Source organism: Ovis canadensis, chromosome 10, assembly GCF_042477335.2.
Source record: "Ovis canadensis isolate MfBH-ARS-UI-01 breed Bighorn chromosome 10, ARS-UI_OviCan_v2, whole genome shotgun sequence".
Taxonomy (NCBI): domain Eukaryota; kingdom Metazoa; phylum Chordata; class Mammalia; order Artiodactyla; family Bovidae; genus Ovis; species Ovis canadensis.
This window is the reverse complement of record NC_091254.1, coordinates 34,740,976-34,756,593: the sequence shown is the minus strand read 5'-3', so window position 1 is coordinate 34,756,593 and position 15,618 is coordinate 34,740,976. Positions and strand designations below refer to the sequence as shown.

Below are 15,618 nucleotides of genomic sequence, written 5' to 3'. Positions count from 1 at the left end.
AGCTAGAAGATGCCACAGCGCATATATAGCACAAGTGGGCAAAATGACACATCCTGAAATTCTTCACCAGCATACCAGTGAATATGCTGGGAAAGCATAGCACCTGTAACACCTACTTAAATTTCTGTTATTTGAAAGACTGAATCACTGTAGATTTAGGGGACTGCTTCAGAAGAAATAGAAAAGTGGTTCAGAAAGACAGCAACAACGCATCTGACTAAATGGGTACAGCTCTGGAAAGAGAAGGGCAGACAGTAGACAACACAGGAATTAGTGCTAAGGTTGGTCTTATCATTCCTACAAGTGATTTGCAAAGAACTCATCCCCACATCCACTGACTGTATTCAGCTCTGTGAGCTGACACTGGCAAAGTCAAAAGACAGAAGAAGTGAGGTTTGGAAGCTGGCCTCAAAATAGGCAAACTTCAGAGTTATAAAATAATGTGAACTATATTAAGGCAAAAGAGATGCAAAGATACCTAATGGCCACTGGAATGTGATTTTCTGCAAATGATCAACTATATTTCTGTAAGAATCAAGCAAGTCCTGGACACAGATGTTAAAGTTAATAGACATTATCCTACTCTTGTTTAAACTACGGTACATCATCTGGTGCAGTTTGCGATGTAAACGCTAGAGCCCCAGGAAGACACAATAGAGCAGGACACCTTAGAAAGCAACTAAAATAATCCAGAAGATGAAGCTGAGATGTAGGAGAAACCTGGGCTTAGCAAAGTACTGCCCACAGGCCACCTGTCTGTTTTCACAAGTGAAGATTTACTGGAATACAGCTGTACTGGTTCATTTATGAATTGTCTGTGGCCGTCTTTGTGTGGTCAGAGGGTAGGTTCTTGTTTTGTTGCAGAAAGACTTTGGGAGATGAGACTCTGAGGCCAAGTAAGCAGAGATGTATTGAGTGACAGTACCCTCTCAGGAGGGAGTGTGGGCAGGCTCAGGGGACACAGCGAGGTCCTTTTGGCAAGCTGGTTATATGGGGTGTGCAGGACTGGGAGGAAGGAGTTTGGGGGGTAATTTCTGGGTTATTGTCCCAGCTCCACCTTGCAGAGAGGAGGAGGAGTTTCTGCCCTTCTGTGGTCTTGCTTGGATATGTCATGGCACCGGTGCATGGTGGGCACTGCTCTGTGCAACGCTAATTCTGTTGTAACACGGGCACACTGAGCAAAAGGTTACATTCGGATCAGAGGTTCCTGCATTTCTTTCTTTGCCTCTGGGACCTTGTTCTCACAAGATGTATGGCTTCCTGTTGGCTCGGAGGGTCCCACTTTTCTGTGTTTGCTCCAGGACCCCTGTCATTGCAAGATGTGTTACGGTCACCTGACCCATGCCTCCTTCTCTGCTCACGTCTGGCTAACGGCCTGCTCTAACATTTCCCTTCTCAAGGAATCTGAGCCCTTCAGATATTTTTAAGAGGGTCCATGATCTGTCTTCTGGAGCTGCCTCAAGCTGAGCAGGGGTATTTGTGCCTGCCTGCGGGGCCCAGATCACCTTGCCCTCTATCAGAGATGAGGTCTCGGGGTCCTTGACAGTGGCAGAGACAGAGAGTGCAGGGTAGACGGAGGCTACAGCTCTGTCCCACGGATGTTGGTGGTCCCCACTGTTATGAAAAATGAGTTGAAATCCCTGGTGTATCGTCATCTGTAGGTGACACAGTTTTAACCAGAAGAAACGAACAAGTAGTTAAAAAGGGACGGGCCCCCAAATCAGCAAACCCATTATTGTGATCAGAGGTCCAAGCAGGGGCAGGAACCAGGTTGTATTTGATAACACCCCTCTGACTGCAGGCCAGAAGGGGGTGGCACTGGGGTCACCCTTCCTGAAAGTGTGTAGCTTTGGGCCTGTTTGTGTGTGCTTTGGGCACCTTCTTCCACCCGGCCAGTGGTCTTGATGTCGGTGCAGCACAGTTTACTGATTGCTGCACAGACGCTCCCTGTTCAGCTGGGAGATAGTCCAGGGCTATCTGTTCTCCATCACTACATCTGCTATGGAATTAAGGGATCCCCCGTGATCCTGGTCAGAGTAGACAGAATATCTGACAGGTTAAAAAGTGCTGCCCCAAGGTAGGTAACCTGCCCCCCACCCCCCCATGAAATCGCCTGTTGAGTTTGGCCCCAATTAGTTACTTAACTTAGTGAGCTCACCAGTTCTGGTGTCCACCAAAATATCGGAAGGAACAAAGGGCCTACCTGCGGCCAGTCATTCCAAAGGGGCTGAGCCATAGCCCTGTTTTGGGTGCTGCCCTGATTCTCAGGAGGGCTGTGGGTAAAAGCTTTGTCCACGGTTCCAATGTCTCTTGACAAAGTTTAGCCAGGGTTCTTTTTAAAGTTTGATTTGCCTTCTCCACTTTCCCTGACGACTGAGGCCTCAAGGCCTCCAGGCAAGTGCCCAGGGCTGGAGAGACTAGTTGGGTGACCTGAGCCACAAAAGAGGGACTGTGGCCACTCTGTAAAGACTGTGGAAGTCTCAACTGAGGAATTATTTCCTTAAGTGATGCCTTTATTACCTCCTGGGCTCCCTCAGTCTTAGTTGGAAAGGCTTCTACCCAGCTGGTAGAAATTAGGGGTTACCAATGGCTGACTGGAGGACCCCCTCACAAAATGTGAGGCAGCCGGAGGCCACTGGGCCCAACTGCTTGGAGAGAGATGCCATCGGCCATGGGACTGATCCCACCTTTGGGGCAAGAATTCCCAGGGCTAATCCCTGTTTTTCTGGGGAAAACAGAGTAAAGAGCTTGTTTAGATCTGGAATCTCTAGGGCTGGGGCATTAGTCAGAGCCATTAAAAACATTTTCTTTTTTTTGTGGTACAAGTCACATAATATAGAACATACTATTCTAACCATATTTAATCTCTGTACAGCTCAGTGGCACTAGGTACATTCATATTCTCTCCATTATCCAGCTCCCAAATTCATCTTTCTAAATGAAAACTTGGTCTCCATTAAACACCAACTCCCCATTCCCCTTCCCCACCCCCTCCACCCTCTGGCATCTACCAATGTACTTTCTGACCCGATGAATTTGACTATTCTAGGTACCTCATGTAAATGGAATCAAACAGCATTTGTCTGCACCTAAAGTATATTGGTACATATTAAAAAGCAGAGACATTACTTTGCCAACAAAGGTCTGTCTAGTCAAAGCTATGGTTTTTCAGTAGTCATGTATGGATGTGAGAGTTGGACTATAAAGAAAGCTGAGTGCTGAAGAACTGATGCTTTTGAACTGTGGTGTTGGAGAAGACTGTTGAGAGTCCTTTGAATTGCAAGGAGATCCAACTAGTCAATCCTAAAGGAAATCAGTCCTGAATATTCACTGGAAGGACTGATGCTGAAGCTGAAGCTCTAATACTTTGGCCATCTGATGGGAAGAATTGACTCATTTGAAAAGACCCTGATGCTGGGCAAGACTGAAAGCGGGAGGAGAAGGGGATGACAGAGGATAACATGATTGGATGGCATCAGCAACTCAATGGAGATGAGTTTGAGCAAGCTCCGGGAGTTGGTGATGGACAGGGAAGCCTGGCGTGCTGCAGTCCATGGGGTCACAGTGTCAGACATGACTGAGTGACTGAACTGAGAGTATACTGGAAGGCACTTTTAAGGTTAACTAATCTAATCAAATGCTCCTGTAAACTGACCATCCAGACTACAGGTTCTGTGTCTAGTCCCTTCAAGTCCTCATATAATGGCTTAAGTGCAGTTGCTCATTTGTGTGCAACTCTGTGATCCCATGGACTGTAGTCTACCAGGCCCCTCTGTCCATGGAATTTTCTGGGCAAGAGTATTGGAGTGGATTGCCATTTCCTTCTCCAGAGGATCTTCCTGACTCAGGGATTGAACCCAGGTCTCCTGCACTGCAGGCAGACGCTTTACAGTCTGAGCCACCAGGGAAGCTCCTAAAGAAAGTGAAAGTCGCTCAGTCATGTCTGACTCTTTGTGAACCCATGGACTATACAGTCCATGGAACTCTCCAGGCCAGAATCCTGGAGCGGGTAGTTCTTTCCTTCTCTAGGGGATCTTCCCAACACAGGGATCGAACCCAGGTCTCCCACATTGCAGGCAGATTCTTTACCAGCTGAGCCCCCAGGGAAGCCCAAGAATACTGCAGTGGGTAGCCTATCCCCTCAGCAGATCTTCCTGACCCAGGAATCAAACTGGGGTCTCCAGCATTATTGCATGGTGTGAGACAAAACCCAGGGACCCAAATCCTTCAAAATCCAGCCACTTCTAAGACGATTCTGAGCTGTCTCTCTGAATGCGGTGGTTGTAGGTGGAGGACTGCTGTTAAAGGTGCACTCTCCTGTGCTTAGAACATGTCCCAGGAAGGTGACTCTCTGGGAGGAAATTTGGGCCTTCTATGGGGATATCCTCTGAAGCCAGGAAACTGAGGATCTGTGCAGTGGTTTGATCTGAGGCTTCCTTCAAGGGACTGCAAATAATGAGGCCAACTATGTATTGTAATAATGCCCCCAGCTCTAATTTAAATGCCTGCAGTTACTTCACTAGGGCTCTGCCAAGTAGGTGTCAGCTGTCCCGGAATCTCTGGGGAAGGACAGTTCAGGTATACTGTTGGGTCACACTGGTGTCTGGATTGGTCCATTCAAAGGGAGAGAGGTACTGAGAATCAGACTGAACAGGTATAGAGAAGGAGGCATCTTTAAGGTCAAGGACTATAAACCAGGCCGTGTCCTCTGGGATCTGAGAAAAGATGGAGTACAGACTGGGATGAGTAGATGGAGAGCAATCACAACTTCACTGATGAGTTGAACACCTTACACCGTTCAATATGCCCCATTTCGTTTGAGGACAGACAGGGCTGGAGTATTACAAGGAGACTGGCATAATACCAAATGCCCACATTTGATGAATTTTGAGATCAGGGTTTGAGGCCCTGTTGAGCCTCTGGTTTTATGGGGAACTGACACCTAGAAGGCAAGAAGATACTAGCTTCCTTAACGGTGATTTTTAATGAAGCGGCAAATCTTGCCCATCCTGGGATTCTTTGATCTGAGATCTGTGGATCTGTACGTTTTCCAATTTCTGGGGAAAATATGGGCTGGACTGTCTGAGTCTTGTATGACACATAGTTCAGCCAAAAATAGGCCCTGATTTTCATTTTCAGGCAGAGCAAAAGTTGCCCCCAAGGCTGAGAGAAAGTCTCTTCCCAATAATGGGCTAGGGCACTCAGGCACGACAAGAGACTTGTGAGCTATGATGGTCTCTCCCCCGGCATGAGTCAGAGTGGGGGTCAAACGTTTTCCTTTTGGCCTTCCTTCTACCCCAACAACAGAGCAGGTTTCAGGGACAAGACGCCCAGCATGAGAAGTGAGGACAGAGTATGCGGCTTCTGTGTCCACTGGAAACTGGACAAGAGTACCTGTCCCGTCAGTGGTCCCCCACATCCCTCCCATGTGACGATGGCTGTATTCTGAGGGGCCCTGGGAAGTCCTGGATCTCATCAGTCAACCACGGCCGTGACTGACGTGGGCGAGTTCCTCGCTGCCTTCAGAGCTGAGGGCTTCTCCTCTTGTCCCACGGCCCATCTTCCTGCAGAGTGAGCCTCGGGTAGAGGCCAGGACCTGTTTCCTGGGCGTTCCCCGCTCCAGGGCTTAGAGTTCCCACTGCTGAAACAGGTTCCTTTACCTGGCGGGGGTCTTCTGGGAGCACCTCTGCGGTGATCAGGAGGAGGGTCACGTCTCGCCCTGACGGCTGCTGGAGGTCTGGCCTGCCAACGGGCCCTTCTTAAGTCATGCTGCTGCTTCCTCTCTTCCTCAGCCTGGACTCTACTGTCAAAGACACCGGAGGCAGCATCCACAAAAAGGCTGAGAGGGGTTTGGGACCCCAAGGCGAGCTGTTGAAGTTTCCAACGGATGTCGGGCACCAGCTGGTAAATGAAGTAAGTTGCAAGCACAACACATCCCTCGAAAGTGTCTGGTCCACATTCGTATACTTTCTGAGGCATCTACCAACCGGGTGGGAAACAGGGTTCATTCTGATCTTGGGTGACCTCTTCAACCCTATCACAGCTGGCAGGTTTAACTGTGCACCATCTCGTCCCTTCACTGAAGCAAAGGGTTGTGCGTGCTCTTCTAGGGACACCAGGTTGGCCTGGTTCATAGTCCCACTTGGGATCAATCAGTGGCATTGCCATCATGCCCATGGGGCAGTCAGTGGGTTAGATGATACATAATTCATCATCAAATGCTTGAGGCTGTGCCCAGATAGGGGTCTTTCCCTCAGGGGCACAGCAGTGGGAAATGACAACATTCAGGGTCCTTTCAAGTAAGGTGCAAGGAAAGAGTTAGCTCCCAGAATCCTTCAGCGAATGGGCCAGGGGCCCCTGAGAAGCAGACTAAGTGAGAGCGGCGCTGGCTGAGGCCAGACAAAGGAAAGGGGTACGGACTCTGGTATCTCCCTGAGGTCTGCCTACTGCTTCTCAGGGGTCGGGGGTGAGGGGGCAAGGGCACTCTGCTGCACTTCTTGCGCGGGAGAATAAAGAGGATTACACGGTGCTGGAGGGGTGAAGACGGTGAAAGAGTATCAGGACTTAGGTGCTTCTGTCCAAGATTTCTTTTCCTCCAGAGATGCTACCAGAGAGGGTTTTCATATAATCTGAACCAGTCCCAACTGACAAGCTTCCCCAACACAGGACATGCATAGCTCTGGATTCTCTCTTAGGGTCATAAAGGACTGAACATAAGGAAACTCTATCCAATTTCCCTGCCTTTCACAAAACCTAATCATAGGATGGTATTATAGTTGAGGCTTCCATTTTCCAGCCAGGCTTTCTTGTCCTCAAGTTTACACCGGGGCCCAGCTGCATTACAAAAGAAGATGAGCTTTTCCTGTTTTAAAAACTTGTCCCCGTGAATGAAAATGCACCCCAGGGGTGAATCCTCGGGGATGGAGAGGAGGCTTCCCGTGAACCTTCAGGGAGAGGGCTCCTGTAAAAGAGAGGAGCACTACCATTCAGGGGCCGATAAGGGGCCCCTCTGTCAGGACTGGCTATAGGCACCGAGTCCTGCCAACCTTGGCCAATGTGGAGGCAGCGGCCACGTGGCAACCCCGCCGGTCTGAGAGTCCCGTGACCCGTGTCCTACCGCGTCTTCACACCCCATAACTGCTCTCATAATGCTGGGCCTCCCTCTCCAAGCTTCATGGGTACCCTTCTCGGACAAACCACTTAAGGAGTTTTTCAACTCCTCTGAAGTGCGCCAGGCGTGCGCTTCCTCCAGATAGTGGTCCCTTTGTGGCTGAAACATAAGTCACTTCCCCTCTCAGAACAACCCCAACTCCTCTGCCTCTCCCTGGGATCGGCTGTGACCTTTCCTTGTACGGGCTTCCCAGGCGGCTCAGCTGGTAAAGAATTTGCCCGCAATGCGGGAGACCTGGGTTCGATCCCTGGGTTGGGAAGATCCCCTGGAGAAGGAAGAGGCTACCCACTCCAGTATTCTGGCGTGGAGAATTCCCTGGACTATATAGTCCACGGGGTTGCACAGAGTCAAACATGACTGAGCAACTTTCACTTTCCTTGTATAGATATTGCCTTGTTTGTGGCACACTCGGCCAACCAAGTAATCAGAGGAACCCAGGTATAACCATCAGTACAGACCACATACTGGAAGGCACTGGGGCTGCTATTGGTTTGGTGTCCCCATGGCAGGGGGTGGGGGCGGCTTTGCCTCCCTTGAGGCAATGCTCTGTAACCTGTCAGATATTCTATCTACTCTGACCAGGATTACAGGGGATCCCTTTATTTCCTAGCAGATGTAGTGATGGAGAACAGATAGCCCTGGACTATATCCCAGCTGGACAGGGAGGGTCTGTGCAGCAGTCAAAAAACTGTGCTGCACCGACATCAACACCACTGGCTGGGTGGAAGAAGGTGCCCAAAGCACATACGAACAGGCCCCAAAGCTACACACTTTCGGGAAGGGTGACCCCAGTGCCACCCCCTTCTGGCCTGCAGTCAGAGGGGTGTTATCAAATACAACCTGGTTCCTGCCCCTGCTTGGACCTCTGATTGCAATCATACTTCTACTGACTTTTGGCCCTGTCCCTTTTAACCTGCTTGTTAAGCTCGTTTCTTCAGGTTACAACAGTGTCACCTACAGATGATGATACACCAGGAATTTCAACCCATGGCAACCCACTCCAATATTCTTGCTTAAAAAATCCCATGGATGAAGGAACCTGGTAGGCTACAGTCCATGGGGTCGCAAAGAGTCGGACACGACTGAGCGACTTCACTTTCTTTTCTTTTCATGACAATGGGGACCACCAACATCTGTGGGACAGGGCTGCAGCCTCCATCTACTCCCCACTCTCTGTCTCTGCCACTGTCAAGGACCCCGAGACCTCATCTCTGACAGAGGGCAAGGTGATCTGGGCCCTGTAGGCAGGCACAATGCCCCTGCTCAGCTTGAGGCAGCTCCAGAAGACAGATCATGGACCCTCTGACCCTTAAAAGATTTGAAGGGTGCAGACTCCTTTAGGGAAACATCAGAGCAGGCCATTAGCCAGACGTGAGCAAAGGAGGAGGCATAGGTCGGGTGACCACATACATCTTACAATGGCAGGGGTCCAAGGGGGCAAACAGAAAAGTGGGAACCTCTGGGCTGACAGGAGATCATAAGTCTTGTGATGACAAGGGACCTAGCAGCAAACAAAGAAATACGGGAACCTCTGGTCCGAATGTAACCTTTTGCTCACTATGCCCACGTTACAACAGAATTAGCATTGCACAGAGCAGTGCCCACCATGTACCGGTGCCATGACAGATCTGAGCAAGACCACAGAAGGCCAGAAACTCCTCCTCCTCTCTGCAAGGTGGAGCTGGGACGAAAACCAGGAAATCACCCCCTCACCCCCTCCCCCTGGGTGAATATTCCACCCAGTCCTTCACAGCCCATATAACCAGCTTGCCAAAAGGGCCTCGCTGCGGCTCCTTTGAGTCTGCCCAGGCTCCCTCCCTCTTGACAGTGCACTGTCGCTCAATGAACCCTTCGCTTTTTTTAAAATTTTTTTACTTTACAATACTGTATTGGTTTTGCCATACATTGACATGAATCCACCACAGGTGTACATGAGTTCCCAACCCTGAACCCCCCTCCCACCACCCTCCCCATATCATCTCTCTGGTTCATCCCAGTGCACCAGCCCCAAGCATCCTGTATCCTGTATCGAACCTAGACTAGCAATTCGTTTCTCACATGACAGTATACATGTTTCAATGCCATTCTCCCAAATCATCCCACCCTGTCCCTCTCCCACGGAGCTGACTTCGCCTCCGAATCTCATCTGTGAACTCTTTGTGCAACAAAAAAAGAACCTACCTTCCAGCAACCGCATCGAAGGCTAAATCCTTCAAGGGCAGTTTTAGATCTCTCTGTTACTAAGGAAGACAGATATTTGAGAGAAAGAAATATGCCTCGCTTTTGGAAGGAGAAAAATAAGAAAGAAACAAATATGCCTGTTACCTTAGTTAGAGCAAGACAGCTATATTTATGTCCCCTGGTGCTGCTGTGGGTCTGTCCCAGATCTAAAGATAAAGATCTTACACCAACTGCTTCCTCCAGTGAGGAAAAGATGAACGTCCTTGGACAATTTGCTAAAAACGGTCCCCAACTAACAATGATGCACTTTAAATTTGATGCCCTTTCCTAAAAGTCAAAGTATTGACTGTTTTTAGAACCATCATCACCTTCAAACAGTATACAAATGAAAAACAACAACAACAACAAAATCCTGAGAATGTTGGCCACCTAGAAGGCAGGGAAGAAGGAAAGTTCTTTAGCACCCGTATTACATTCATTCACAAGGTACTCATCATTTTGCCTGCTGGAGAATGGTGGCCTCATGGATAAGCTGGTGCGTGTGCTTATTTCCCTGTGTCTGAGCAGCACTTACTAGTCTGCAATCAGGCCTGGACTTAGGGATGCTACTCTTTGCTCTCGGGTGTGGTCTGTGAATGGCTTCTCTACTCCCTGTATCTGAGAGTCCACAGGGCAGAGGAGCTGTGGGTGGCAATTTGAGAACATCTGGCAGAGGAAAGGTTTTTCACTGATTCACAAACTGCGTTGATCATTTCGAGTATAGACAGTAAAGTGTGGTCATCCTTGCTCAAAGAATTCTGTGTTGCAAAAATCATGCTCTATGTACCTCTGTGCCTATGACAATTATATTTGGCAAAGTGAGTTTTATTTATAGAGTTTTCCTAATGATTAATGAAGTTAATTATAGGATCTAGCTCACGCAAGAAGACTTAATTTTAATGATTCTCTAATATGTCAGTGTAGATATTGAGTTAGAACCAACTCTTTCTTGATTTTCATAGCACCTTATTTATGATTCACCTAAAATCCATGAAAATAAAAATACTGATGGAGAGCAGTATAATCTTGATTCCACATAAGGTGAATTAAGATGCTTTAACATATACTAAACTAAATGTATGTGGCAAAAGTATACTATTTTTCCAGGTGCTCCAAAGATATTTTAGTCACAGTTTCTTACCTTTGATGGAGGGTTTCGCACTGAAGCTGGAGGTTCTGGAAGCCTGAGGAGTGAAAAATAAAAATGTGATTTTTCATAGACAAGCAAACAGAATGACGGGGCCAACTTAAGACTTAGTAAGTCCTGATTTCATCTAATAGTTTCACCTCCATATATCTTACTGTTCAATCACCTCATTATAAAGAGTGAAATTTTTCTAAGTGAAAAAATGTTCATTTAGCTATTTAATTCTCTGTACTGGAATTCTGAGCTAAAAAACAAAATTAGAAGTCACTGGTTGCAATGGAATTGCTTTCCTTTAGTCTCTATAAATATGTATTTTGGTATGTATTTTTTCACCATAAATGACGAATCTAGCATATATTTAAAAGTGAAAATTATTCTATTGACAAAACGTCACAGGAACTTTACTTTTCTATTAAAGAAAAGTTTAACTGACACATCCTTCTCTCAAGTCTTTAACTGAAACTTTAAAATTTCAGCAGAAAAGAATCTAAAAAAATAATGGAATACAAAGATATCAAGTCTCTAACAAGATAAGCAGGTACAAAGAGACTCAGGAAAATAATAAACAGAAGGGTATCTTTATCAATTCAGGGCAAGCTTTCAATGTACTATATTATACTACAGAAACCAGATTCCACTAACTGTTCTTTAAGTAGGACCAAAAATACAATTTGCTAAAAATGCAACCATAGCTATTAAAAAGTCATTTTATTCCCATGTATCAGAGGAGAAAATTATTCTAAGAATCAGGAAAAGCTATTAGATCATCACATATATGAAATTTTAACAGTAGTTGCTAAAATATAGAAAATAAACACATCTTTTTCAGCCTCAAGTAGAGTTTCAAGTGCTGGGCATAATAAAAATACCTAGGGAACAGCTAATGATTATAATAATAAAATAACAAAAATGGTACACAACCTTTAAATGTAACTTTCAAAATTATTTTACTCTGCCATCTACTCTTTGCATCCCATCAACCAAATTAGTTAAGTCTGGCTGGGGATAAAATTTTAACACAATTTATCCTCTAACATTTTAACAACCCTTAATTCTAATTGTAATACTCAGGGGTTCTTGAAACCAGTATCCATTAAATTAATTTGTTCCAATCAAAAAACTGTCCATTAAAAATCACCTCCAAACCACAGAGTCTGCGACGCAACTCAAGAATAACCTCCCATCAGAAAAAGTGATGTGACGAGCCATACTTGCTTGTGCGCTCAGACGTGTCTGAGTCTTTGAGATCCCATGGACTGTAGCCCGCCAGGCTCCTCTGTCCATGGGATTCTCCAGGCGAGAACACTGGACTGGGCTGCTATTTCCTCCTCCAGGAGATCTTCCCAGGCATCGAACCCATGTCTCCTGTGGCTCCTGCACTGGCAGGCAGATTCTTTACCACTTGAGTCATCTGGGAAACCTTATATAAGCCATAATGAAACCCTATCTCTAGGAAACCAAGCACAATTATGCTTAATTACGACTAAAGATGGACCATACTTACTTTAAATATTTAGATAAGTCATCACTTAATTGTTTAGGGATATAATCAGAGATCAGACCATGGGCATAACAAACATAATCCTCTGAAAGAAACAGAATGGAGAAAAAAATTTAGTAATAATTATGGTTGCTTCACAGTCAAACTGACTGGAGTTCAAATTCTGGCACTATCTAGCTTTGGAGAGTCACTTAAGCTTTTTTTGTGTGTGTGTGTGAAACGGGGATGCTCATATCTATCTGTCAGAGTGGTGGGGGGATATGATGTATGAGATATCCTATACAATGACACTGAAGATATGATGAGATAATAAAGTATAATACAATAGATGCCCACTAAATAACAGATACAAATTCAGGGTTCTTCTCTTAGTTGAGGCCCTTGAATACAAATAAAGTTCAAACATCAGATGTAACAATATGAAATAGCCATCTTTTCTAGGTTGGTTTCAATATAAAATAAATCTAATTACTGAACAGTAATGAGTATGCTCATTTAAGAGAAATAATATATAATGTGTCAAGATTAAGCACTTGCTGAATGTTACATATAACCCCAAACTAATGGGATGAAGCTGCTCAGTTATGTCCATCTTTTTGTAACTACATGGACTGTAGCCTACCAGGCTCCTCTGTCAGTGGGATTTTCCAGGCAAGAGTACTGGAGTGGGTTGCCATTGCCTTCTCCAGGGGATCTTCCCAACCCAGGGATTGAACCCAGGTTTCCCACACTGCAGGAAGACGCTTTACCGTCTGAGCCACCAGGGAATCCCAAACTAATAAAACGCCTTAAAAATGTAAAAAACAAAACTCAGCAGAGTGTATAATCATGACGTCTACAGCATCTGGATTTTCAGTGTTAAAATGAAGCTCTGGTATCAATTAAATAGTTACAAAAGAGAAAATCTGTTTTAAAGCCCTCTTCCTCAATTCAGTATTTTTTTTGTAGAATACTAGGGGATAATCAAACTCAATAGATGGGATAATCACAAGGGGATATAAACTACCAAAAGCATTATCCCAGGCTTGCTGCTGGGATATTCATTTCCATCTTTTTTCCCTTTTCTACATTTGACATCAGGATAACAATCTGCCTCAGTATTATCAACAGTTAGAAAGGGACTGCTGCCTGGATGACCTGATCTCAAAGTGTTTAGTAAGAGACTTTCACTGCCAACATTGAGAACTGAAAGTTGTCACTGGACCCTTCTTTTTTAAAAAAATTAATTAATTTTTTAATTGAAGGATAATTGCTTTACAGACTTTTGCTGTTTTCCGTCAAACCTGAACATGAACCAGCCGTAGGTATACATATATCCCCTTCTTGCTGAACCTCCCTCCGATCTCCCGCCCCACCCCACCCCTCTAGATTGATACAGAGCTCCTGTTTGAGCTTCCTGAGTCACACAGCAAATAAGAAAGCCAACACATCTGTTTGCTTCCTCTGGCACATATCAAGCTAAAGGTCTAAAAAAGGCAAGAATGTGAAGAGTATAAAGCTTACTTGATGGCTACAAGGCAAGAATATGAAGAGTATGAAGCTTACTTGATGGCTACAAGGCAAGAATGTGAAGAGTATAAAGCTTACTTGATGGCTAGAACACTAAATGGCGATACAGCAAAGCCCAGACCCTTAGATTTAAATACTGGTTTGGTAAAAACACCAGACTCAGTAGACGACCTGGTCTGCTAGCTAGGATGGGTGACCCTGAGTAAGTGATCTATTTCTCGGAGACCACAGGTTTTCATTTTTAAGATGAGAACATCTGTCTAAATAACCACTAACATCTCTTCTCCTGCTTTACTGAAAATCCATGGTTTTATCCACCCATCCATCATCCATGATCTATCCATCTATCCGGCCAGCCAGCCATTTGACTCAGTCTCCCTCTCCTTCTGTTGGAGCCTATCAGAGACACTGACAGCTAGTTAACTCAGACGGCAAGGGCAGCTCACCACTCCCAGGACGGCGGGAGCCAGCCACCATCTGTGTGTGCAAGGCACTGTGAGGTGGGTTTCTGCATCAAAGGCTGCCTGCATCATAGCCAATCACCAACAGGCTGCTTGGTACTTGTTTTTTAAATGACGAAACTCAGATGTTTTGGAGTCATATATTTAGAACAGGGGAACACTGAATTAAGAGTTTAAAGTCAGGATAATTACTGTCCTACCATTTCAGAAAGTAAATTGTATCAGATAGCTATTGTTATTCAACTACACATATAAAGGTAAGAGGACACTACAATGAGAAAGGCTTTTGCCTTTAAGAATGTGTCTTAAAGAATTAATTGTCCAGTGAATAAATTTTCATCAAAATCAAAATATTGAGACCTACAGTAGGACTTATGCTTCTGGAGAGTAAGATGCAAACAGATAGAACAGCTCTGGAAATCCTCGCCCCCAAGAACAGTGCAACAAAAAGGTTACGAGTGTGGGCTTAAGTGCCAGGCGAGCTCCATCAGTAGTTCAGCTCTGCCATTTACTAGCTGTGTGACTCTGCACACCACCTCGAAACTCGCTGTAAAGTGAAACTTGGAGGGGGGCTCAGATGAGCAAGTATGTGCACGCTGGCAACTTAGTAAACGGCTTGGCACACAACACACCCTCAATAAATGATAGCAAGGGTTGTTATTACTATTAGTGCAAGATATAGATTTTGTGAATGAATGACTTAAGTATCAATTAGTGATAGAAGTGATCTACAGCAGAAGTACTACTTGGTTTTGAAATAAAACGCACACCTGCCATGAGATCTAAGAGAACACATTGGCAAGAATGTGAAGTTTCTGAGACATTAAGGTTTTTAAATCCTAAGACGGGCATTTACACATTGGCGACTCACTCCAGACAAAACAAAACAAAAAATGATTCACTTACCGTCCTTGTCACTGGAAACCTGGCCACCAGAGAAAAATGCAGTAGACTGTACCCGGGCACTGACATTTACCTTACTGTTTTTTAATGCTGCCACAGTCTGATTAACCTACGAAATAACCAAAGGGGGAATATCAGGATATTTTCAACTAACTTTAGACACCCTGACTTTCCAGACTTTCTAAACCCATGACCTCAATCCATTTAAGGTCCAGGAAGAAGTAGTCCAGATCTAGATATATCTTCAGAAGATAAGAGATGGCTTCATATTTGGAGATGGGTGAGGGGTAGTGACTACACTGCAGGCTGAGCTCGGTACGGGGACTGCCTAAGGCCTACACCGTGCGAGAAGCACTGATTCTGGAGACAGGCTGCTTGGGTTTGCTCTGTGACCACAGACTGCTTACTGAACCTCTCTGTGCCTCCACCTATGAAAGGGAAAGAAAGATAGCGCCGATCTCACAGGACTGCTGTGAGGACTAAATGAGTTAATGGATGTTAGGCCTTAAGACAGAAGATGGCACAAAACTTGTATTTTATGACTTTCTAAGGAGAATAAATAATATAAATTTCTCACTTTAGAAAGTTTAGAAATTTAAGAAAGGAAACACAATAAATATAAACTTCACTTCTCTATTTCATGTCATTATCGTTTGCTAAGAGCAAAAGCTAAACGCCCAGTTTCTGCTCAGCACTTCTCATTCTT

At 45.3% G+C, this 15,618-nt stretch overlaps 1 protein-coding gene across 11 annotated transcripts in view; it reads right to left on the bottom strand.

Moving 5' to 3' along the window:
* The window catches only part of RNASEH2B (ribonuclease H2 subunit B), a 95,174-nt gene that overhangs the window by 37,219 nt on the left and 42,337 nt on the right, over window positions 1-15,618 (bottom strand). For all 11 annotated transcript variants that reach the window (XR_011259367.2, XR_011259366.2, XM_069601410.1 and 8 more), the window contains exons 7-9: window positions 14,916-15,021; window positions 12,043-12,124; window positions 10,533-10,575 (exon numbers count right to left, since the gene is read on the bottom strand). Coding sequence is in view for 9 of the 11 variants with exons in the window: in XM_069601410.1 (XP_069457511.1) it covers window positions 10,533-10,575; window positions 12,043-12,124; window positions 14,916-15,021 (231 nt within the window). In the remaining 2 variants the exon portion in view is untranslated. The remainder of the gene's footprint in view (window positions 1-10,532; window positions 10,576-12,042; window positions 12,125-14,915; window positions 15,022-15,618) is intronic.